Consider the following 25968-nt stretch of genomic DNA (forward strand, 5'->3'; position numbering starts at 1 on the left):
ATATATATATATATATATATATATATATATATAATGAAATAATTAATATAAAATAATTAATTATCTAACTTAGCTTTTATAAAATTAAATCAATCAATTAACAATTAATATGAAATAATAAATATTAATACATCTATGATGAACAATGATCTAAAGAAGGTCATGTTATAATTGCGATTAAATTGAAAATTGATGTATTTGCCTATCTTGGAGAATTGCATCTCTCTGCACGTATTCCTCGAAGCTAGGCGGGGTTGCTCGAGCACTCTCAATCGAGTCACTGCTAGACGTCCCGTGTCCTGCGTTGTAATCTCTCTAGTGGGTAGCTCCTTCACCTTGATTCTCCACAATCATGTTGTGGAGAATGATGCAACACATCATGATGTCCTTGAGATGCTCGACGTACCAACTCCGCGCTGGACTTCGAATGATTCCCCATTGAACTTGAAGCACTCCAAAGGCACGTTCGACATCCTTTCGTGCTGATTCTTGCATCTTCTTGAACCTCGCCTCCTTTGGATTGGTCATCATCGGTGGACTCTTGACGAAGCAACGCCACTCAGGATACATATCATCGCACAAGTAGTAGCCCATTTGGTAGTTGCGCCGGTTGGCCTCAAAGATCACTGGCGCCGACGTTCCTTCTAAGACGTCGGAGAACAGAAGCGACTGGTTCAGAACGTTGATGTCGTTGTTCAAGCCTGCGACACCGAAGAAGGCTTGCCAAATCCACAAATCGTGGGATGCAAACGGCCTCCAAGATCAAGGTGGTCTCCCCTTGATCACCGCGTGCATATGCGACATGCCACGCCTTTGGACAATTCTTTCATGCCCAATGCATACAATCAAGACTCCCGATCATCCCGAAAAATTCGTGTCGCGTCTCGTGCATCTGAAAAAGACGTTGGACGTCCGCCGTCGTAGGACGTCAAAGATACTCGGCATCGTATGCCCGGATGACAGCTCTGCATAATTTCTTTAGGCATATATGCCTCGTCGTGTCAACGACCTTGAGATACTCGTCGAAAGTATCCGCACTAACGCCGGTGACTAATTGGCGGATAGCCAGCGTGCATTTCTGCAAAGGCGTGAGAGAGTTCCGATCCGCAGCATCATGGCTCATCCGGAAGTAACCATCTTCACCTTGCACAGCATCGACGATGCACAAGAATAGCTCCTTCTGCATCCGCAAACGACGTCGTAAAAATATTGGTCCGTACGTCGGATTCTCGTAGAAGTAGTCTTGCATAAGACGTACATGGGCAGCCTCACGATCACGTTAAATGTAAGACCAGTGGTGAATAACACGTTCGGGCTTCGGTTGAGAGAACATTTGAGCAATCACTTTTTTTTGGCTCCTTGATCTCATCGATGAGTTCTTGCGCAATCCCGTCGGACGAAGACGACGAAGTATCATCAAACCATTCACTTATTTTTGGAGGAGGAGAAAGAATTGTAGTAGAGAAAAAGAGAAAGATTGAATGAGATAATGAATTGGAGGTGTGAATGAATATTTAGAGAGGTGAGGGGTATTTGAAAAAAAAGAAAAAAAAGGGATAAACGACTATAAAGCCGTTGGAATCATAAGAAAGAAAGAAAAAGAATTAATTTCGGCTAAATAGCCGTTGGAATTTAAAATTAAAAAATTAATTATTATTATTATTATTATTTTGGGGTGCTTACGCGCTTGTAATAAACACCATCAAGACATACTCGAAATTTCGAGTAGGACTTGAGTAAGGGGGCGCCTGCAGTGGGGGTGACTCGATGGGGTGGTGACTCGAGTAAGCCCATCATGTCACCATTGTGGATGCTCTAAGAGCCTTTATCGTTTGATGCATCAAGTTTGATAGTTGAATTAGGCCATAAATGAAGCCTTCATATATTATTATTATTATTATTATTATTATTATTATTATTATTATTATTATTATTATTATTATTATTATTGCGGTCCATTTTATTCAGTTTGAGCCTGACGGCCCAGTTCCCGTGTGTCCCCAAGTACTTCATTACTATAGAACCAAGTCCATTACATCTTTTATAGTCCCATTGAGGAATTTTATGGATTGTGTTTTATTATTTTACATCGTATTGTATGATGAAGTGAAAAAAATCAATGTCAATCTTCAGCAAGCTGAATAATTACTCTGTTACCGAAATTTATATAACGTAATATTTTATAGAAATGTTCTTAAAACTTTCGAACATAAAACATAAATTGAAGTGATTTTTATAAAAAAGCTAAAAAATTAGGACACATCACTTTTTTTTAAGTTACAGGAGCTATCTGAATACAATCAATTATGCAACCCGCACGCAGGCGAGTCGCATGTAAGCGAGAACGTCCTGTGTGTGGGGCCATAACATCAAATAATATAATATACAACAAAAATACATCACCACAAGACCTCTCACAAATAAGAGTCTTTGGGTGCCTCACCTTTGCCACTAGAGCAAGGCCTCATCGGCGACACATATCACTATTAATCCAATAATTTTTTCCATAATAATTGTATAGATATACAATAAAAATTAATTTCATATTTATGTAAAGATCTTGAGCATATTATCACCATATTTATATCAACAAGTACAGATAAAAATTGAAAAACAAACACATGATTTTTGTCATGTACTCCCTCAATTCACAAAAAATATTATTCCATTTTTTTGTTATTTTAAGATGTTCATAATTTTTTTTTTGAAAACTTTCTATAGTCACTTTCTCGTATAAAAATACAATTAATTATTATTATTATAATTATTTTAATAAAAATAGTACTAATAGCAGAAATTCAACTATTTTTATTAAAATATGTGATTTATTTTAAAACTATTTTCTGTGAAGGAGGGGAAATAATCTATTTATTATATGAAAACACAGTTTGTAGCAAAATTGTAATTAAAGAATCAATCAAATGACATTTATAAAACTCAACAAATTCCATATCCCATATATTTTCTCTCTCATCTCTCCTCTCTTTCATCATAGACATTCTTCAATTTTCTATTCTCTCTCTCTCTCTTTCTCTCATATTCTCTTTTTCATATTTTGATGATTTTTTTAAAAAATTAAATTTTTTTTATAAAAAATATTCTATATATATCTTAAATTAAAGATGAATGCAAGATCTTTGATTTGGTATCAAATAATTATTCAACTCTTTTATTAGTATTCTAATAAATTCTAATAATATAATTTATTTTCCTACTTATCAATTGAAGCTTTTCTAATAAGATGACATAGGTAATGAGCTAACTTAGAAAAAATTAATTTTATGCATGATGAGCTTATGTTTTAAAACTATATATTGTGATGTGAAAACTCTTTTTTGATTGTTTCTTCGTTTCTTTTAATTTGAATGATGTGTTTATTCTATAATTTTAAGAAAGAAAATAAATTTTTTCATCGAATAGATGGAAAATTAAAAATGATACTTTTCAAAATTATAAAATAAAATTAAGGATCTTTACTGAGTGATTGATGTAGATTATTTTATTTTTTAAGAAAAAATAATTTACATTTACTTATATTCTAACTATATTTAATATTTATTTTTTATTTATTTGATACATCATTTAATTTATTTATTTTTGATAAATTAACATGATTAAATAAAGAAATTTAAAGGCCGCGCCATAGGGGCTCGAACCCAAGACCTTCGGTTTTAGACATTAATCCCTAATCGCTTAATCGATACACACGCTACATCGTTTAATTTTATGCAAAACTATGTTCGCCGTGCATCGCATGGGCGAATGTACTAGTTTGTAATGGGACGAAAGCAAAATTATGCAAAACGAATAGCAGAAATTGTGGGGGTTTTTTTTTTGAACGGAAATTATGCAAAACGAATAGCAGAAATCGTTTAGGTGTCTCATTTGAGTGATTTTTTAGTTGTCGAGGTTTAACGGTAATCAAAGAGAAAAGCAAACAAAAAATAAATCGGAAAAAACAAAAAAGGGGGTGGGGCGTAGTAGCGTCTAGCATTCGACTGTGGAACCCCATTCTTTCAATCATTTCATTTCCAAATAAATTTGTTCGATCTTCAGGAGATAAAATCTATTCTAGTTACTTGATTAATAAATTGATGCTGACTCGCAATTTCCTCTAATCTGTCCCAATTTCTAAAACGGTTATGCGTCGATTTTATTAATTTTTTATGTTAAGCGATCATTCGTTTTCGCCACGATCTTCTGATTACATATGCGGATTGATTGGGTTTTGGAGGCGATCAGCTCTGCTGTGAGTTGAATCCCGATAGCTTAATTGACAAGTTAGGGTTTCCAGATTTGGAGCTCTGGGTGCCAATCAGTCGAGGCAGAGACCTCTGCCGTCTTCTTCGGCAGGTGGATTATGGTTCTTCCTCCGCCCTAGTCATCCGCGGCCCCACTCTCTCCACTATCTTCCCGACCCTCAGATGGATTTCGTCAGCCGCCACGCCGGCGCCCCCTCCGACCACCAGCCGCCTACTCCCTCCGCCTCCTCTGCCGCCCCGCCTGAAGAGCCCGAGTATCTGGGCAGGTACACGGTCGTTAAGCACTCATGGCGCGGCCGTTACAAGAGAATTCTGTGCATTTCCAATCACTCAATTATCACTTTGGATCCAGGCACGCTGTCCGTGACTAATTCGTATGATGTCGGTAGTGATTTTGAAGGAGCTAACCCGATCATCGGGAGGGACGAGAGTTCCAGTGAGTTTAATATCAGTGTGCGGACTGATGGCCGTGGGAAATTTAAAGCGATGAAGTTTTCTTCCAAGTATAGGGCGAGTATATTGACTGAACTGCAGCGGATTAGAGGGAATAGAGTAGCCGCTGTGGGGGAGTTCCCTGTTCTTCATTTGCGAAGGCGGACCTCGGAATGGATCCCTCTTGTAAGTCTTATGAGTGGTTTCTTTTCCTGGACTTGTTTTGCTAATTGCCAGTGCCTTCTTTTTGGAGGTTCGCTATTTATTGATTTCATTTTGAGTTTCCCTTCTATTGGATGTGGACAAGTATAGCTGAACTGCGATCCTTTCTTTCTTTTTGATAATTGATATTGTCGGAGTTGGTAAAAATGGGTGAAGATGTTTACTCTGAAGTTTCTGCAATGAATCCATGATACATGTATTGCTGGGACTAGAATTGGTTGCTTTAACAAATCTTGTAATTTCAAACTTTTGGGAACAGTAGCATCAAGATATAACAAGCGGAGCTGAAATCTCCGTCTAGCAACCTTTTAGCATTACAATATTTCCTCGTCTAGTGGCTTCATTACCTTTTGATATTAAAGTGAAACCAAAACCAGGGATGATATAAAGGTTGGTAAGTATATTGAAAAATCAATTGTTCAATTGCTGGGAGTAAAGTGTGCATTATTATTATCATCCAAATGTGAGCTGTGTATCATCCGAAGGTTGCTTTAACAAATCTTGTAATTTCAAACTTTTGGGAACAGTAGCATCAAGATATAACAAACGGAGCTGAAATCTCTGTCTACTGTCTAGCAACCTTTTAGCATTACAATATTTCCTCGTCTAGTGGCTTCATTACCTTTTGACATTAAAGCGAAACCAAAACCAGGGATGATATAAAGGTTGGTTAGTATATTGAATATCAATTGTTCAATTGCTGGGTGTAAAGTTCTGCATTATTATTATCATCCAAATGTGAGCTGTGTATGTATCCCATCATTAGCTCTTGTACCATAGGAAACTAACTCATGTAAGGAGCAACTTTGGGAGAATTTATGCTTTCCATGGATGCTGTTAATTTATGGTGAACTCTCATCCTGGTGGCTTGAATTTTGTCTTGTGTGGAAAGATTTAGTTGGGAATGGCTTCTTAAGTTGGTGAAGCTTCATATGCTCTTATGGTAGACGATATACTCAATTTGTATTATAAGTATCTGTACTTTGAAGGAGGTATTGAACTGAGGAGCATGTATCCTGTGCTCTTCTATTGGCTTTCAATAAGTTTGCGTAGCAAAATACTTGTATTATGCCGTATGGTACCATAAATAAAAGATAGGAGCATTTCTAGAGGACATTACAGGGATGACAGTTGAAATCATGTTACACTTGTTTTTGATTATTTCCTCTTATACTGAAGCTGTCTAGTTTTGTTTAGTTGGTGTTATGGGCATTCTTGCTACGGTAATGGAGTTTCCTTTGTTATGCTAACTATTTAGCGTCGTGATTTTTGTCAGTTACTCAACTTCTTTGACATATTACACTATGAGGTTAACTGGTCTATCCTCTGGTAAGCATGGTGTCACCCTATACCTCTGACAAGCAAATGGTATTTCTCTTCTTGCTGCAACTGTTAGTGCTCTGTAGAAATTCATTGCAACTGAGATTGAATTAACTAGCACTTGGCTGTTTACACAGGATACATTGCAAGCTCGAGCCAAAATAGCTCATTCGTAGTTAGATTAATGACACTTAAGATTTAAATACTTTTCCGTGAAATGAGGAGACTAGATATGTTCATTTCATCTGTGTTATTTATGTAGCTTAAAGATAGTCGTAGATGAGTGCAGATTAGCAGGAGCAGGATAATAGAATTGAAAAGGATGAGATGATAGCATATCAGTTGCATTTTTGGTTACAGTTAGATAGATGAAGAATATTTATACTGGGAATCTGCTTTTACTGTGGTCAGAATCTTACGAGAAATAATCCTTCCTTGCTTGAGCTATTTGGTTATACTCCCTCGTTCTCCGAAAAACATGCGACACTTTTGGTGGCACAGATTTAAGAAATGTTAGGTGAATGTTTGTGAGTGGAAAAGGGGTCCCGCTGTGTTGAGTGGAGTGTTGTCCAAAATTAGAAAGTGAATGTTTTTTGGAGACGTCCCAAAACGGCAAATTGCCCATGTTTTTCGGAGACGGAGGGAGTATTTCTTTATTATCTTGTTTACTCTAGGACAATTTAGCTACTATCATCTATTATCATCCCAAGCTTGTCTATGCTAAATAATTTGCATGATAATTATGGTAAAGTATTCCTCTGCAGAAAATGAAAGTTACTTATGTTGGAGTTGAAGTGATTGACTTGAAGTCTGGAGATCTTCGATGGTGTTTGGACTTCAGAGATATGGATTCTCCAGCCATAATTCTTCTCTCTGAAGCTTATGGGAGGAAAAATGGTGATAGTGGTGGGTTTGTTCTATGTTCCCTATATGGACGAAAATCTAAAGCTTTTCAGGCATCTTCAGGGACTTCAAATGCGGCGATTATATCGAGTTTGGTATGCCAAAAATGTTTTCCTGACATTGTCATATTTTAGCCTCATATGTTAATCCAATAACATTGTGAGAACGCTATATCTATTGGCTCTATAAAGGCGTGTAAAGCTGCGAACAGTTCTCTTATTTTAAGCTAATTTTCTTCCAACACTCTTTTCCAGACTAAAACTGCAAATTCCATGGTCGGGGTTTCATTAGTTGTCGATAGTTCTCAGTCACTTACCATCACAGAATATGTGAAGCTAAGGGGTAAGCTTTAACATGAAGTTGTATGTTTGGATATTCAGCAAATTGTGTCCTTATGTGATTTGCATGTCTTTTCTGATCTAACACACATAAAATGTAGATAATGAGGCTGTGGGGGCCCAAGAAACTCCTCTTGGTGGTTGGTCTGTTACAAGGTTGCGAACTGCTGCACATGGGATGCTACATTCTTCTGGTTTAAGCCTGGCAATTGGACCAAAAGGGGGACTTGGGGACTCAGGTGATGCTGTCTCACGTCAACTTATTCTCACGAAGGCTTCACTTGTTGAAAGACGGCCGGAAAACTATGAAGTAAGTTTGTCTTTATGAATGCATATGCTTAGGATGAATGCTCTGAGCTTTCATATGTTATTTTTCAAGAAGGCCTTCCTATCACTGTAGAGAGGTGCCTACATTACCCTAAGAGAATGGTAACTTTTCACATTTGATTGTTAGGTTTCTCATAAGCATTTCATATCAAAATAAAAAAATTGTTGATGTAAAAATTGGTGACAGTCTCTCCCTTGCAGCCAGCTTTGATTTCAGTTGTGATCAAGAAATCCTACCTACCACTGTAGGGAGGTGCCTAACCCTAAGAAAATAAATGCTGCACACATCTGTATATTGGTCTTCCCAAATGTAGTTCATATGAAAAGAAATACCTGTATTCATTAACAGGTGACAGAGGTTTCTTCCCTGTTCAACTTTGGTTGCTCACATAATCGACATCGTCCCCTTATGTTTAACTACTTATAAATTAGGATTCTCTTGCGCCACTCCTGCTTAATCAATCTGGTTTCACACCTTTTTTCTATAACAACCTCCTCTTGAACTGGAGATATATTGTTTGGGGCCTTTGGCCTGACTTCGAGGTGATGTTTAATGACCACCTCATCTAGAATCTCAAGTTTGAAGGAGAACCATTAATATATTTTTTTAAAATTCCAACTATGTCATATTATTATTTGTTTAGCTCATAGCTAGGATTATGAGAGCTAACTGTGACCAAATATGCATGAATCTTTCATATTGCATGTCTAGTTGTAAATGTGGAACAGATTGGTAGTGCAGTCCTGGAGATCCCAATTTCCGTGGAGCTGTGTACAGCTAGTGTCTTTTTTCATATGATACTGATTTATTCTGATTGTAATAATGCTTTGTCATGCTCTGGACAAATATTTCAAATGATTCGTAAAGATTGAGTGGCAACATTTTCATTCAATGGGTGCAGGCTGTAATTGTTAGGCCCTTATCTTCAGTTAGTGCTCTTGTTCGATTTTCTGAGGAGCCACAGATGTTTGCCGTGGAATTTAATGATGGATGTCCCATTCATGTGAGTCCATTTGGTTTACTTGTGTATTATTGTAAGTCTCCAAAAGTCTGGGTTTTAACGAAAAGGTTTTGGAAGATTGATTCTTATATATTATAATGATTTCAGGTATATGCTAGCACCTCTCGTGATAGCTTACTCGCAGCAGTTCTGGATGTTTTGCAAACTGAAGTAAGTGAAATTTGGCCTGCTTTGTTTTTTCCCCACCTTTTCCTAGTTTTTTACTGTGCTAAACACCCAACACAATTGTTTCATTTCATTTTCACTCAAAATACCCATTTAAAAACAAAAACTTAAAAAAGTTTAGCCCTAAATCACCAATCACAATCCCGTATGATTACAGTGGGTCCCACGACTTGGATAATGTTCTTTTCAAACTAACCGCTAATTTAAAGTATATAAAAAATACCACCAACCGAACATGTTTCACTGCCAAACCTATAACTCCAAAAGATCACAATCATCCATCCAATCATATTTATAATGCAAATGCATTTTACAAGAATCAATAGAACCTTCTATTATGTAATAGAAATACTAGATGCTTGAAATTGAAACTAAACTGAAACCAAATGATCCCTTTGTTTTTTGGGTTAATTAACTATCAATTAGAGATTTAGAGTTTGACTGATTCCGGATGCATGTCTACTGATTATGACTTGAAGTCAGTTTGACTACTGATGGGAATTGATTTTGCATAAGTAATTGTTATACTGTACACAATTTTCAGTACGCTTTGGCTTTGGCTTGCGCAGGGTCAATGTCCAGTGCCTATTTTGCCTAGGTTGACGATGCCTGGCCACCGGATCGATCCTCCTTGTGGCAGAGTTCATTTACTATTTCCCCAGCAGCCTCAACGCCCTGTTGCTGATATGGAATCTGCAACAATGCATTTAAAACACCTTGCAGCAGCTGCAAAAGATGCTGTGGCTGAAGGAGGCTCAATTCCTGGTTCAAGAGCTAAATTGTGGAGGAGGATAAGGGAGTTTAATGCATGCATTCCATTTAGTGGAGTTCCCCCTACTGTTGAAGTACCTGAGGTGACTCTGATGGCCTTGATCACATTGCTTCCTGCTGCTCCAAATCTTCCTCCAGAGTCCCTACCCTTGCCACCACCTTCGCCTAAAGCAGCTGCTACTGTAATTGGTTTCATTGGATGCTTACGCAGGTTGCTCTCTTCAAAAAATGCCGCATCACATGTGATGTCGTTTCCTGCTGCTGTTGGACGAATCATGGGCCTGCTTAGAAATGGTTCTGAGGGAGTAGCGGCTGAATCAATAGGGCTTATTGCTATGCTTATTGGTGGTGGTCCAGGGGATACAACTATGTTATCAGACACAAAGGGAGAACAACATGCAACAATAATGCATACGAAATCTGTACTATTTGCTGAACAGAGTAACCTGAATATTCTTGTTAACAGATTAAAACCTACCTCTGTTTCACCATTATTATCAATGACCGTTGTTGAAGTTCTTGAAGCTATGATATGCGAGCCACACTGTGAAACTACCCAGTACACAGTGTTTGTTGAATTACTGCGCCTTGTAGCTGGGTTGCGTCGTCGATTGTTTGCGTTATTTGGGCATCCTGCAGAAAGTGTACGAGAAACTGTAGCTGTAGTTATGCGTTCAATAGCGGAAGAAGATGCTGTTGCTGCTGAATCAATGAGGGATGCTGCTTTACGTGATGGTGCATTACTGCGGCATCTATTACATGCGTTCTACCTTCCTGCTGGTGAAAGACGTGATGTCAGCCGACAACTTGTTGCTCTGTGGGCAGATTCTTATCAACCTGCCCTTGAATTGTTGTCTAGAGTTCTACCGCCTGGGCTGGTTGCGTATTTGCACACAAGATCAAATGGAACAGCAGATGAAGATATCTCCAATCAGGAACTTTCCTTGATGAGTAGAAGACAGCGGCGTTTACTGCAACGAAGAAGAAATCGTCCAGTTGGAATCCCGTCTCAAGGCCCGAGCATGCCTTCTGTTAATGATACTGAAGGCACCGAACAAGTACGGCAGACAAATGGACATGCATTTAGAGGATTAGATGGATATCGAAACTTAGCAGATGATTCAACTAGTGGGTACATTCCATCTGTTCAGCCTTCACGGGTTCACCCTGGTGACAACTATGAGATTCGTGCTGCAGGGGTCCCTCAAAGTGATCATTCATCAGCCGTTGCTTCGTCTGATAATTATGCAGCACGTGACTCTGATATTGGTCCATCTAGCCCCCATAATTCAGGAATCCCTGCTCCTGCCCAGGTGGTTACAGAGAATGCACCTGTGGGGTGCGGAAGATTGCTATTAAACTGGCCTGGTTTCTGGAGAGCTTTTGGTCTTGACCACAATCGTGCTGACTTGATCTGGAATGAGCGTACTCGGCAGGAGTTGATGGAAGCTTTGCAGGCTGAGGTTCACAAATTAGATCTTGAGAAAGGAAGAACTGAAGATATTGTTCCTGGGGGTACATCCAAGGAAACTGTGAGTGGGCAAGAGACCATGCCTCAGATATCATGGAACTATGCGGAATTTGCTGTTCGGTACCCTAGCTTGGCTAAGGAAGTTTGTGTTGGTCAATATTATCTCCGTCTGCTGCTTGAGAGTGGAACTAGCGGTAGAGCTCAAGACTTTCCTCTGCGTGACCCAGTTGCATTTTTCAGAGCACTTTATCATCGGTTCCTCTGTGATGCGGACACTGGGCTGACGGTAGATGGCGCTGTTCCTGATGAAATGGGTTCATCCGATGATTGGTGTGATATGGGAAGATTAGATGGTTTTGGTGGAGGGGGTGGATCCTTAGTCAGGGAGCTCTGTGCAAGAGCGATGGCTATTGTATATGAGCAACATTATCACTCGGTAGGACCATTCGAAGGCACTGCACATGTTACAGTACTCTTGGATCGGACAAATGATAGAGCTCTGAGACACCGTCTTCTTCTCCTTTTGAAGGTAAGTCAGTGTACCACTCCAGTTCCTTTCTTTAACTACTGTAGAAATTGAAAATGTCAAACTCAAAATTCTGGTAAAATAAAAAATTTAAATTGGAAAGAAATATACAGTAAAAATTTGGGTGTAGTATTTTACTTCCTGCTCATCTTATTGGAGTTGGCACCAAAAGAAAGTTGGGCTATTATGTGGTCGTATTTGCAATTCATTTACATACAATGATACAAGGACAAATGTAGTAAAAATTTGGGTGTAGTATTTTACTTCCTGCTCATCTTATTGGAGTTGGCACCAAAAGAACGTTGGGCTATTATGTGGTCGTATTTGCAATTCATTTACATACAAGGACAAATGTAGAATTGAAGGGTTAAAAGTTCAGCAATTTCGTATGATTTGAATGCACTATTACAGAGTCGATCAATCAGGAGTGAAACTACACGGTCATGGTTTTCTTACATTAACACCCAATTGAGTTAAAAAAGGGACTTATGGGAACCTGTCTCTAAATTGCCACATGAACTTTAAGTGGAGGTTAGGTGTAAGGTGTTTCTGCTATGATAGTCTGTAGCTGTTTAACAAGCAACAGCAGAAGGAGCTGAGTTACTAGGCAAGCCCGGAAGGTGGACGGATGCTATGAAATGGGTGGCTGGTGCAATACTTACTTGAAATAGCGAAGTTTGTAACTCACTTATGCTTGCTTAACTTTGCTACTTTTAACTTTCATGAAGGATTAGACCTTTTGAATTTGCATAAGGGATGATGTTGTGTGAATAGTGATTATGATTATGATTCTGCTCTGCACCCAAGGTGACTACTACAATGTCACACCAACTCATATAGGAATATGTTGCACAAATTTCATTTCTATATTTAGTTTCTCATTTTAACCTTAAAATTTTGATGCCAACCTATTTATCTTTCTTGTTAGCCATTGACCTGTCACACCAACCGTTGTCATCAAAACTTTTAATATCTGGACATCTTGATGCTAATTCCACTTCTGCTACTTGTTCAGGTTTTGATGAAAGTTCTGTCAAATGTGGAGGCATGTGTTTTGGTTGGAGGATGTGTGCTTGCTGTTGATTTACTAACAGTTGTTCATGAAGCTTCAGAAAGGACTGCTATACCATTGCAGTCTAACTTAATTGCTGCTACTGCTTTCATGGAACCGATGAAAGAATGGATGTTCACCGACAAGAACAATACCCAAGTTGGGCCCGTTGAGAAGGACACTGTTAGAAGGTTTTGGTCAAAAAATGAAATTGACTGGACGACCAGATGCTGGGCATCTGGGATGCCTGACTGGAAGAGACTAAGAGACATCCGTGAGCTCAGGTGGGCAATGGCTGTTCGAGTTCCTGTGCTTACTCCAGTTCAGGTATAGCATTGTAGAGTATGGTGATGATGCAAAGTACATTGTTTTTTATTTTATTTGAAAATCAGTATGACATCCTATTTAGTATCATTTCCCTCATAATTTAATGAATTCTTTAGATGAACTGGGCTCTATTGCCTGTGTTGGTTCTAGGTTCAGTCTACAGCGAGCAGTCTAGATTAGAACTTAAGAAGTACCTGCATTAAAGTCATGGATGTTAGTCAATACATGTTAGTATTAGATACAGAAGATTTCTGTATATATTTTGAAAAAATTTAGCAAATAAAGAGATAGTTTAACCATTGTCTGCACTTATCTACCTTATTGGTTGTTAGTGTCTTAAATTATATTGAAAGAGTTCCATTTGGACATTTGTAGGGGTTACATACAGAGTACCTTTCATGCTGTACACATAGGCTTAGGAAATTTATGAGACGAGAGTGCTTTCTAACCTTGTGCCAAAGGAACAAATAGTCTTAGGAAATTTATGAGACAAGAACAGCCTTCTGCAAACCTTTTGCCAAAGGAACAAATAGCATTGGTTGGAGGGTTGTTCAGTCATTTGATGCATGTGAATCGTAGTTGTGTTGCTTGATTTACAATGTTCCTAAAAATGTGTTGGTACCTTGTACAGGTTTCAGAGGTGGCATTGTCCATACTACACAGCATGGTAGCTGCTCATTCAGATATAGATGATGCAGGAGAGATTGTTACACCAACACCTAGAGTAAAGCGAATCTTGTCAAGTCCACGTTGTCTTCCACATATAGCTCAGGTGATATTGCTGTGCCTGTCCTTGTATTGGTTATCTGCAGGTGTCTGTATTTGTCTAAAGAAATTATGTGTCCTTAAATGTCGGAATCCTGTAAATTGCTAAATCTACTTATTTTCTTATCTTTGATTTATATAGCCTGTTGCTAGATTCCGTTGCCAGATTTTGTACAGCGGGACATTTTTTGGAAGTCGCTGAAAGTTGGGGCCACAAAACATGATTAACCCAATTTTATATGATTCCCCCTTTCTAGCAAATAGCAATATATCTTTAGCTTAGATGAGTTGGTGAATATGAGCCATACCACACAAAAAGGTCATAGCTGCATCCCATTATCAAAAAAAGAGTTTGACATCCGAGGCTTCAATATATAGTATTCCCTCTGTCCCAGAAGAGTGATCAAACTTTTTTGGACACGGGTTTCAAGAATGTTAGTTGATAGTGTGTTGTGAGTGGAGAAAGGAGTCCACATTATTTAGTGTTGTTGAGTGGAGAATGGCAAAGTGTGCACACTTTTGTGGGACAGGGAGTTATTTATTGCATGAAAGGGGATTTTTGAAATTATTACATATATAAAATATATTATTTTGACAAAACATAGAGGCTGCAAATATTTGTTTGTATCTGATTGGACTTGTGTTCTTTAGCTCATTCTTTTTCCACTTTGGGTTTTCTCATCCTTTTTGCTTAAATTCCTTTGTCATTAATATTCTTCTTTGGTATGTTACTGAAAAATATTAGCTTATAGATTAGGTAGCCTTTTAATGTTATCTTTGTTTAGGAGGGGACTTTGACCTATATTCTTCATGTTTGTTTAGGTTATATATGTATTCGTCATTGTTGATTTTTGACTAAGTTCTTTTTTTAAACTATCCAATTGCAGCATGGTGGCTCACACTATGTTAAATGTATTTCAAAATTGCTACCTTCGTCTATCTTATAGAACATTTGTTGCCTGGATAATATTTATTGCAGGCTATGCTTTCTGGTGAACCAACCATAGTTGAGGCTGCTGCTGCTTTGCTTAAGGCTATAGTCACCAGGAATCCCAAAGCCATGATAAGATTATACAGTACAGGCGCATTTTATTTTGCCCTGGCATATCCTGGATCTAATCTTCATTCAATTGCCCAACTTTTCTCAATGACTCATGTTCACCAAGCTTTTCATGGAGGGGAAGAAGCCGCAGTCTCCTCTTCTTTACCTTTGGCAAAACGAAGTGTTCTGGGTGGCCTCTTACCTGAGTCATTGCTCTATGTACTGGAACGTAGTGGGCCAGTTGCTTTTGCAGCAGCAATGGTCTCTGATTCAGACACTCCCGAAATTATTTGGACACATAAGATGCGAGCAGAGAATCTAATCTGTCAGGTAGTGCCATTTCTGCAACTAGACTTTTGAGCTCTCTTATTCATCCAAAACCATTTTCTTTAGAATTTAGTTAATATTCTGGAATATATGGTGCTGGTATTATTCTAAAAGCTCTTCAGTAATGCAGCTAATGGCAATTATGATTTTGTTTTATAGGTTCTTCAGCATCTTGGTGATTTCCCTCAGAAATTGTCACAGCATTGTCATTCCTTGTATGATTATGCTCCAATGCCACCAGTTACATATCCAGAGCTGAAAGATGAAATGTGGTGTCATCGTTATTATCTTAGAAACTTGTGTGATGAAATTAGATTTCCTAATTGGCCAATTGTTGAACATGTTGAGTTTTTGCAATCATTGCTGGTAATGTGGCGAGAGGAATTAACTCGAAGGCCAATGGAGCTTTCTGAAGAAGAAGCTTGTAGGATACTGGAGATTTCAATTGAAGAAGTATCCAGGGATGATGCCCCTAGAAAACGAGGATTTGGGTCACTTGAGGAGGACATATCAAAGCAGATCGAGAATATTGATGAGGAAAAGCTCAAGAGACAGTATAGAAAACTTGCAATGAAATATCATCCCGACAAAAATCCTGAAGGGAGAGAGAAGTTTCTAGCAGTGCAAAGAGCTTATGAATGCCTGCAGGTATGTCCAAGATTAAAATCTTATCTAATCATCAGATTAGCAACTGCATCGGTAAACTTGAAAACAAAATGGAACTTAACAGATACCGAGGTCTTGCAGTCGTGTCGCTTCCATTTGGTACATCCAGGATAGCAAGTGCTTATGTTAACTGAAAAACAAAATGGAACTGAACAGATACTGAGATCTTATAGTTGTGTGACTTCCATTTGGTACGTCCAATATAGATAGTGTCAACTGTCAAGGGGTGTGATTTATTGGGTAGAATCAAGAGAAATTTAAGATTTGCGTCTTTTCTAACTGTCAACAAGTGGAGCATATTTCTCTCTTTCATCCTTTATTATTATTATTATTATTATTATTATTATTATTATTATTATTTTATTATATTATTATTATTATTATTATTATTATTATTATTATTATTATTATTATTTTATTATTATTATTTTATTATTATTATTATTATATTATTATTATTATTATTATTATTATTATATTATTATTATTATTATATTATTATTATTATTATTATTATATTATTATTATTTATTATTATTATTATTATTCTTATTATTATTATTATTCTTATTCTTATTATTCTTATTTATTATTCTTCTTCTTATTCTTATTCTTCTTATTCTTCTTCTTCTTATTCTTCTTCTTCTCTTATTCTTCTTCTTCTTCTTTTCTTCTTCTTCTCTTCTTATTCTTCTTCTTTCTTCTTCTTCTTCTTATTCTTCTTCTTCTTCTTCTTCTTCTTCTTCTTCTTCTTCTTCTTCTTTCTTCTTCTTCTTCTTCTTCTTCTTCTTATTCTTCTTCTTCTTCTTCTTCTTATTATTTCTTCTTTTTTTTTTTTTTTTTGGCGGCCCGTCTGTGTCTTCCCCGTTCTTGATCTCTTGATAGCTGGCCAGGTGGTCAGCAAGAAGACATTCAATTGTTTATTTGTCTAGAAATTCCTTGTGGTAAAGTCTGATTATGATAAATGGGTTGCTCATTATTTTAAGAGTAGACAGATAGTGTAAAGTTGGAGGTAGTTCAATTGAATTAGTCAAGACATAGATCTTGTATGTTATTTTGCTAGAATGTGTTTGTTTGAGAATTTAAAATTAGCATTTTAGTGGGTTGCACAAGTACTGTTCAGATATTGTCCAGAAGTTTAACATTGCTGCTCGAGCAAATTTATCTTACTTTTAAACTGTCCATTGCAAGAAGAGAGATGATTTCCTGCTTGATGTAGATTTGCTAAACACCTTACCACAGATGATACCAAATTTAAAAAAATTGTTTTGTATGGGCTTTTTGAGAGTGCATTTGGACTATATAACTAGAATTTGGTCATTGCATCTGAGAACATGCAGGATCCGAGTTCCATCTTGTTGGGTTTTGCTTTATTATAGTATTTAAAATTTTCCATATGACGCATATTTGTAATTTAAGGTCTTACGTAGATTTTTACCAAGCACGTGTTTGTTATTAACTAGGTCAATTTGCATTATGGCACTTTACCATCTTTAACGAAATGTGTGTTCTCATATTTGAGTTCCAAGTTGCCTTTTGCTTTTCTTAATCAATTGCTGCATTCTTCCCTCTTTAGGCAACCATGCAAGGGTTGCAAGGACCCCAGGCTTGGAGGTTGTTACTTCTCTTAAAGGGCCAATGTATCCTATACAGGCGATATGGGACTGTCTTGATGCCATTCAAATATGCTGGGTATCCAATGCTGTTAAATGCCATTACAGTGGATAAAGATGATACTAATTTTCTTTCTTCTGATCGAGCACCTCTCTTAATCGCAGCCTCGGAGCTTGTTTGGCTGACGTAAACTCACTCCTCCATTTCATGTCCATATCATTGATATTTACAAATACGCTACACTTTATCTGTTAAGCTTACACAATCTCGAACTTTTAACTAATTTAGGTGTGCGTCCTCTTCATTGAATGGTGAAGAGCTTGTGAGGGATGGTGGGATACCCCTTCTTGCTACTCTTCTTTCTCGATGCATGTGTGTGGTCCAACCAACAACTCCTGCCAGTGAACCATCTGCCACTATTGTTGCTAACATAATGCAGACATTCTCAGTTACAAGTCAGTTTGAAAGTGCCAGAATAGAAATGCTTGAGTTATCTGGGTTAGTTGATGACATTGTTCATTGCACGGAGCTTGAGCTGGTGCCGGCAGCTGTTGATGCTGCGCTTCAGACTATTGCTCATGTTTCTATCTCCTCTGAATTTCAAACTGCTCTTCTGAAGGCTGGTGCCCTTTGGTAAGTGGGATAGTTTAATAATATGATTTCTAGGTTTATTTCTTTATCTAAGTTCTCTTTGATTGCTCTCCTGATTTTGATGCTCTTAATGTGCGATCAAAAAATCTATCTGGTAACTGTACTTATGGCTTTGGTGCTCTCCTCTCTAGCTTCTCTGCTCATGGAATAGGCTTCTTTGTTTAGATTTTCATTGATGTCTGAAAGTTTTCGGCAAAATTTATTGCATATTCTATTATCGAGAATAAGAAACACTTTGAACTATGGAGTTTCAATTATTTAGAAGGCTGTTCTTTGAAAGACCCATGTATGAAGTGTGAAGCTGCAGTTGATGAACAATTTGAATTTGTAGTTCACTGCAATAGTTCCCTGATACATCTTGTTTTTCTGGTGAAATGCTATTTTTTCCGAGTCCATTCCATTTCAGATGTGGTTTTATAGACTTGACTTTTGCATGTTCAGGTACCTTATACCTTTACTGCTTCAGTATGATTCCACAGCTGGGGAATCAGATAAGACTGATGCTCATGGTGTTGGTACTAGTGTTCAAATAGCAAAAAATTTACATGCTGTACAGGCATCTAATGCCTTGTCAAGGCTTAGCGGTTTGGGCAGCAGCGACTCTCTGGCACCCTATAATGAAGCTGCAGCTGATGCCCTTAAAGCTTTGCTGACTCCTAAACTTGCAAGCATGCTGAAAGATAACTCACCCAAAGATCTCTTGTCCATATTAAACTCAAACTTGGAGTCTCCTGAGGTAAGTGCTCAGTGTATCGGGGTGTAACTTGCTCAGATTCTTGCATTGTAATTTTATTAGCTCAACCTTTTATTGGGAAATTCTGTGGAATCATTATTGGATGTGTTTTCATATACCTTCCTGATATGTAGAAAATTTGTGTTTGTAATTAAAGTGAGTTGGGATAGAACCCCTTTGTAATATAGTATACAAATTTGTGTTATTGCTAGGTCCAAATATATGTCTATAGAATCTTTTAGTCTTTGATAACTTGGTATGAAGCTCTTGTGATGATTCTATCAGTGATTTGAATTCGAACATTTGGTAGTTAGTATTTCATTATCTAGATTTGAAGTGTCACAACTCAAATGACTGTGGTGTTGAGCAGTATGTCAAGTGGTCTGTGCTATGTGCAATAGTTACAAAGAGATGGTGTTATCTTGGTACCCCATGTATGACATGATTCCACCTGTCTTTATATTTGTTTTGCAGATAATCTGGAATTCCTCCACTCGAGCAGAACTGTTGAATTTTGTTGAGGAGCAGAGTGCAAGCCTCAGACAAGATGGCTCATGTGAACTGAAAGATTCACATTCTTTTCTTTATGAAGCGATATCTAAGGAACTGTATATTGGCAATGTATACTTGAGAGTCTATAATGATCAACCAGATTCTGAAATTACTGAACCTGAGAGATTCTGTCTTGCCCTAGTTGATTATATATCACATCTAGTGCACAATAATGCACCTGCTGCAAATAGTCAAATTAATGGTGATGTAACCACTGAATCATCTGGCGTGCATCCCTCCTCTGATGATTCTTCAGCATATGTTGATGGGAAACCTACAGACAAGGAGGAAACTGAGTTAATAAAGAATCTCCAATTTGGTCTGATATCTCTCCAGGTACAAATTGGGCTGTTCTGCTTATTTCAACACTTGAGTGGCATCTGATATTTTTTCTGTAAATGCAGCACTTATTGACGAGAAATCCCAATTTAGCTTCTGTTGTGTCCTCAAAGGAAAAGTTAAAGCCCCTCTTCGAGTGCTTTTCTCTTCCCGCTGCTTCTACAAGCAATATTCCCCAGCTTTGTTTAGTTGTGTTATCACGCTTGACAACGTATGCCCCTTGCTTGGAGGCAATGGTTGCGGATACCTCGAGTTTGCTTACGTTACTACAGATGCTTCATTCATCTCCCAGCTGTCGTGAAGGAGCTCTGCATGTCCTCTACGCCTTGGCAAGCACACCAGAACTTGCATGGGCAGCTGCTAAGCATGGTGGGGTTGTTTTCATTCTCGAGGTGCTCTTGCCAATAAAAGGTATAACGATCCGACATATGGCTATTTCTTTCAAAAGTTTCTATCTTACTTCTAAATAGAAATTCTCTGCAGAAGAGATCCCGTTGCAGCAAAGAGCGGCAGCAGCTTCATTACTAGGAAAGCTTGTTGGCCAGACAATGCATGGGCCCAGAGTTGCAATAGCCCTGGCTAGATTTCTTCCTGATGGCCTTGTCTCTATAATCAGGGATGGTCCTGGTGAAGCAGTTGTCCTTGCTCTTGAGCAAACAACCGAAACTCCAGAACTTGTTTGGACCCCAGCAATGGCTGCATCTCTAGCTGCACAACTTGCAACAATGGCGTCAGATCTGTATCGTGAACAGGTGAAAGGACATCTTGTTGATTGGGATGCACCCGAACATGCCTCTGGCCAACAGGAAATGAGAGATGAACCTCAGGTATAACTGTTGTACTTTCATTGTACTCAAGAATGCATCAATTCTCTCTAATTACTTGCATTATTGATTTCCATCTAGGTTGGAGGAATATATGTCAGGTTGTTCCTGAAAGACCCCAAATTTCCTCTAAGAAATCCCAAAAGGTTTCTCGAGGGTTTACTGGATCAGTACCTATCATCAATTGCAGCTACACACTATGATGGCCAAGCTTTTGACCCTGAGCTTCCTCTACTTCTTTCTGCTGCCCTGGTCTCTTTGCTGAGAGTGTACCCTGCTCTCGCAGATCATGTTGGATATCTTGGTTATGTGCCCAAACTCGTGTCTGCAGTGGCTTATGAAGCTAGCAGAGAGTCAATGGCTTCAGAAACCTATTCATCTGAGGATGATACTCCCCAACAAAATTCACAGACTCCTCAAGAGCGTGTTCGCCTTAGTTGTTTGCGTGTTCTGCATCAACTTGCAGGTAGCACCACTTGTGCAGAAGCTATGGCAGCCACCAGTGTGGGGATGCCCCAGGTATGTGGTGGTTTTTGACTTTTTACTGCACAAAAGATAACAGATTAAACATATATTAACACGTGGTCTTTCACATCGGTGATCTTTAATGTAGGTCGTTCCACTTTTAATGAAAGCTATCGGTTGGCAAGGTGGAAGTATCCTTGCTCTTGAAACCTTAAAGCGTGTTGTAGTTGCGGGAAACCGAGCAAGAGATGCACTTGTTGCACAGGGTCTCAAGTGAGTATCGATATATACAGTATGTTATATATTTGTTATGGACTTATGCATATGAAATGTGCTAGCTGAGTCAGGGAAACGGCCATCTGCATAAATCTGTCTTATCATTACTTCTAATGAGCGCATTACAGAATAAAACCTTATGCAGTTAGTTGCTATTTCAGTGCAAAATATAAGTAGGTGATAATGCAACATCACTCTACTAGCACCGGGTTCTGGGTCATAGCTTTGCTTGGTTTTTATAAGTTTTCATGAAGTTGCAATGCCTGTATGATTTAATAGTGATACGGGATATCATTTGTGTAGGGTTGGTCTTGTCGAAGTGCTTCTTGGTCTTCTTGATTGGCGAGCTGGGGGAAGAAGTGGGCTCTTTTCGCAGATGAATTGGAATGAGTCAGAAGCATCCATTGGCAGGGTTCTCGCGATTGAGGTCAGAATCAAACCAATAACTAATGTCTTCTTTTCTAGTGGATGCAATTTAAAAATAGTTTGTAAGTTGCAAAAAATACCTGTGCAATTGGTGAATATTAGTTTCAGTGAGGTGGCCCGGGATGATAACCTTTTGATTGTTTATATTTAGGTTTTGCATGCATTTGCAACAGAGGGGGCTTATTGTACCAAAGTACGGGGTATACTAAATGCCTCAAATGTAAGTTGCGACTCCTCAATCTATATAATCTGTACATGCTCATCTTGGCTGCTGTTTGTTTTGCATGATATTGGTAGAATAGCCTTGGAGATAATATGAATGTTTCCTGCATGAATTGATAAATGGTTGCAGAATTATTTCGTGGCTTGCTCATTAGATTAATAACAGTTAGCTTAGCTCCATTTTAGACCTGGTATGCATAAAAGTTTGAATATATTGTCTGCAGTCAGATTAACAGCTTACCAAGCTAGTTAAGGTGACCTGGCACGAAAGATCTACAACCCTATCCTTCCATGTTAATACCAAATTAGAATTGTGTCTGTGGATGTCTGTAGTGCCAGGACATGTGTGTGCGCTTGGATATCTATTTGCTTGTATGGAGAAAAGTTTACCCAAAAGAGATCATTTTGCAATATGCTTGCTTCATACTTGGCCAATGGGATAAGGTCTCATCATCTTAGCTTGACTAATGTGGAGAATTGATCAGAGTACTGGAGACAAGATAAGCTGCTGGTATGGTTTGGTTGGTGGAAAATGACCTAGCTAACCATATCAACACTTCATTTACTTACTATATGTTTTCCATCAACCTCAAGCCTAATTGCAATAAATACAATTAAGAAAGCAGGTTAGTGTCGGTGGTTGTGGCTAAATTATACATTAATTATAGTATCAGCTTTGGTGGCTGAAAAGGAGCAAGAAAAGGAAAAATAGGCAAAGAGAGGAAAGGGACTGCTTGGTGGCTGTAGAATAGCTGGGGGAGAGAGCTTATGCAGTGATTCTTGGTTCTGGAAACCAGGAGAGGATAGGAAAAGGAAAGGTTAATGGTATCTTGGCAGATGCAGCAGAGGAGGGAAGTCTTGTGAAGAAGAAAGAGGAGACACGTCTCCAATTTTAGCTCTGTGTGGCTGTTGTTGTATTCTAAATAACGTTTGGTTTCAAAAAAACACATCCATTTGTATATTACTAAAAAGGAGGTTGATGGACTTGCCTTGTGCAATAACATTTTCATTTTGGGTTGTGCAGGTATGGAATGCCTATAAAGATCAGAGGCACGATCTTTTTCTCCCTTCAAATGCTCAAACTTCACCTGCCGGAGTTGCTGGTCTCATCGAGAGTTCGTCGTCTAGGCTTACGTACGCACTAACAGCACCTCCATCACACTCTACTCAACCGAAGTCCCCTATCACTGATTCAAATGGAAGCCAAGGGTAGAAACACCACGAGATTAATGCTGACAAAAGTGATGGGGAAGGCATTTTGTATTCATTTTTTCCTTGTATAGCAAAATGTACAGTTCCGATCTCTTTCCATCACTTCCCTCACACATTCTCAACATTTCATCAATGTGTGCAGGTACAAATTTTGTATATCTTTTTTGTTTGTCATCATTTCTGTATAGCACCGTAGTTGAGATGATGACTTGTGTATTTTAAATTTGACTAAAGAGTTGGTGTGAAAGTAACCAAAGATGTAATACACCCCATTTTCACAGTTGATGGTTTTCCTATTCATTTTTTTTGTGAAATATGGCATAATCTGACTATAGCGGGCTCATTAGCTCAGTTGGTAAAGAAGAAAAAAGAAAAAAGAAATAAATTATGGGACACTCACACTACAATAGTCATAGCGTTCCCATAAAGTTGTACCACAATTGAATAAATTGAAAATATGAAGCTCAAATGTATGATTTTTGTATTCTAGAAGCAATCTTTGTCGCAAGAAGAAATGACAAAATTGGTGTAGCTCTCAACGCCCAGACAGCGTGGAGAAGGCCATGGAGTAAGCCGACGACGATGGATTATCGCGATCCACCATCATGGCTCGAGGCTGGCGATGCTTTCGACGGCCTTGAGCATCATCGTCGTCGTCTTCATCAATGGACAAGAGGTCGACGACGAGCATCTGCGTGTCGGGGGCGTCCTCGACCGGCCTCCGGCCCTCGAGCATCTCCACCACCTCGGCCATGGTCGGCCTCATCCTGGCCTTCTCCTGTATGCACCAGAGCGCCACCCCGACCATCCGCCTCAACTCCCTCTCATCCACACCCCCACCTCCGCCCTCCATCAACCTATCATCCACAATCTCCATCAACTTCCCTTCCTTCAACTTGTCAACCACAATTCTCGGAAAGAACTGAAACTTCTTTTTCGAGTGATGCCCCTTCTCAAGAATACTTATGCACCTCCTTCCACCAATCATCTCCAACAACACCATTCCATAACTGTAAACATCACATTTTTCTGATACACCGTTTTCCAACAGCCATTCCGGCGCCAAGTACCCTCTCGTGCCGCGTATCGTCGTCACCACTAGGCTCTCCTCCCTCCCCTTGAGCTTAGACAGTCCGAAATCGGAAACTAGGGCGCGGTAATTCTCGTCGAGCAATATATTTTCCGGCTTAACATCCAAATGCAGCACGCATGATCGGCAATCGTGGTGCAGATAGGATAGGGCTTTTGCCACATCTAACGCAACTCTGCATCTCAGATCCCAGGTCAAGCAGCCGCTTCTCTGATTCGCCCTAATTTTGGGGAAAATCCAATTGTCTAACGATCCGTTGAATACGAATTCGTACACAAGGAAACGAGGTCCGCCGCCCGATGCAATGCAGTAGCCGAGGAGGCGTGCTAGGTTCACGTGCTGCACGCTGGCGATGGCGGCAACCTCGGATTTGAACGCCTTCTCGGCGCGCTCCTCGCCTTCGATCCGCTTGACGGCGACGGCAGTGCCGTCGCTGAGTATGCCTTTGTAGACGGAGCCGGATCCGCCGCGGCCGAGCAGCGCGCGGAAGCCGTCCGTCGCCTCCTCCAGCTCGCGGTGCCGGAACTTGGTGGGGACGCCGGCGACTTTGCGGAGGAAGCTGTACTCAATCCGCAGCTCGCGCCCCTGGAAATCGATCTGGTGCTCGAGCTGCTTGCGGCGGCTGTTGTAGCGAATCCGGATAACGACGATCACGGCGACGGCGAAAATGGCGGCGACGGCGGCGCCGCAGATGAGATAGAAGGTCTCGGAGAGTTTGAGGGAGACTCGAGCGATGATGATGGAGGTTATGAGGAGCAGGATTATGGAGATGGAGATTAAGATTGCTCGTTTGTCCTCCATTTGAGTGTTGGATCAATCAAACGAAAGAGGAAATGGAAGAAGCAGTAGTAGTTATTTTGATCTCCATGATCAGAGCTTGAAGTTCAGAGGTTTGAGTTTAGTTGACTGCAGTTGCTATTGAAATCTTCATTTTAAAATTATGAAAAGACTTATTCGTAAGTTTTTATTTTACCTCTTCTTCATGAATCTTGAACGTTGGCCTACTCACTACTTCAATTTTCATGTCAGACACAGCTACGTCTTTCTTTATTCATATACGTATTTTTTAATCTTAGGTTAGATTTTTTGACTCCTCCAAATCGTAAATTGATAGTAATTTTTTATCTGAAAAAATTTGTTTGCTTTTATTTGTAAAAGTTGCATGTGTAGTATGTATTCGTTTAGTTTACTCTATGTGTATAGATGGGGGTTGATTTATATGATTGAAATATGATGGGTTGTACATGTTCCATGATTTAATAACTTTTATTAATTAGAAAGTCAAACTGTATCCAATAGGAATCGGATTGACGGTACTTAAAATGTAAGGATTTTATGAAAATTAATATCGAAGGTGAGAAATCTATATATTATATAAGGATTTTCAGTGAACGAGCTTCATGTCCTCCCAAATTTGGAAGATTCAGTGTACCACACTTTATGTCTCACTTTGTGTTCCACTTTCAATTTTGTTTAATTTCTTATGTATATTTTATTCAATTTCAACTTTATATGTTTTAGTTTAATTTTGTGATTATTAACTAGGGTTTATTCCATCAATCTAGGGCATATAATTATTTTTTATCATTTAATTTCATTTTTATTAGCTAATAATAGGTTGATAAAT

General features: G+C 38.8%; 3 protein-coding genes across 4 annotated transcripts; 1 reads left to right on the forward strand and 2 right to left on the reverse strand.

Moving 5' to 3' along the window:
• Window positions 1-928: 928 nt before the first annotated feature.
• Window positions 929-1249, reverse strand: LOC131009217 (uncharacterized). The gene has a single exon (XM_057936477.1). The coding sequence runs from the start codon at window positions 1247-1249 to the stop codon at window positions 929-931; it is 321 nt and encodes a 106-aa protein (XP_057792460.1).
• A 2663-nt stretch (window positions 1250-3912) lies between these two features.
• LOC130988839 (dnaJ homolog subfamily C GRV2) lies at window positions 3913-23551 on the forward strand. Of its 2 annotated transcripts, XM_057912793.1 has the most exons (22): window positions 3920-4880; window positions 7001-7234; window positions 7394-7481; window positions 7579-7787; window positions 8707-8808; window positions 8914-8976; window positions 9561-11762; window positions 12775-13137; window positions 13769-13909; window positions 14882-15274; window positions 15431-15919; window positions 17514-17737; window positions 17840-18184; window positions 18644-18938; window positions 19410-19823; window positions 19892-20237; window positions 20310-20653; window positions 20732-21169; window positions 21264-21388; window positions 21695-21818; window positions 21969-22037; window positions 23064-23551. In XM_057912793.1, exons 1-22 carry the CDS (start codon window positions 4425-4427, stop codon window positions 23250-23252), a joined length of 7653 nt encoding a protein of 2550 aa, XP_057768776.1. In that variant the 5' UTR covers window positions 3920-4424; the 3' UTR covers window positions 23253-23551. The 2 variants fall into 2 exon arrangements, with proteins under 2 accessions (XP_057768784.1, XP_057768776.1); XM_057912801.1 differs by lacking the exons at window positions 20732-21169; window positions 21264-21388; window positions 21695-21818; window positions 21969-22037; window positions 23064-23551 and having other exon boundaries at window positions 3913-4880; window positions 20297-20553.
• On the reverse strand, window positions 23064-25411 carry LOC130988853 (probable receptor-like protein kinase At5g20050). The gene has a single exon (XM_057912812.1). The coding sequence runs from the start codon at window positions 25140-25142 to the stop codon at window positions 23787-23789; it is 1356 nt and encodes a 451-aa protein (XP_057768795.1). The 5' UTR covers window positions 25143-25411; the 3' UTR covers window positions 23064-23786.
• Window positions 25412-25968: the final 557 nt, after the last annotated feature.

This window comes from Salvia miltiorrhiza, chromosome 1 (assembly GCF_028751815.1).
Source record: "Salvia miltiorrhiza cultivar Shanhuang (shh) chromosome 1, IMPLAD_Smil_shh, whole genome shotgun sequence".
Classification (NCBI taxonomy): Eukaryota; Viridiplantae; Streptophyta; class Magnoliopsida; order Lamiales; family Lamiaceae; genus Salvia; species Salvia miltiorrhiza.

Excerpts from the sequence above, each read along its gene's own strand:
- LOC131009217 (XM_057936477.1), bottom strand. The coding sequence starts at position 1,249 with ATGCAAGACTACTTCTACGAGAATCCGACGTACGGACCAATATTTTTA.
- LOC130988839 (XM_057912793.1), top strand. The coding sequence starts at position 4,425 with ATGGATTTCGTCAGCCGCCACGCCGGCGCCCCCTCCGACCACCAGCCG. Across the intron at positions 8,809-8,913 it reads ATGATGGATGTCCCATTCAT|GTATATGCTAGCACCTCTCG; the intron begins GTGAGTCCATTT and ends TAATGATTTCAG. Across the intron at positions 22,038-23,063 it reads GTATACTAAATGCCTCAAAT|GTATGGAATGCCTATAAAGA; the intron begins GTAAGTTGCGAC and ends TGGGTTGTGCAG.
- LOC130988853 (XM_057912812.1), bottom strand. The coding sequence starts at position 25,142 with ATGGAGGACAAACGAGCAATCTTAATCTCCATCTCCATAATCCTGCTC.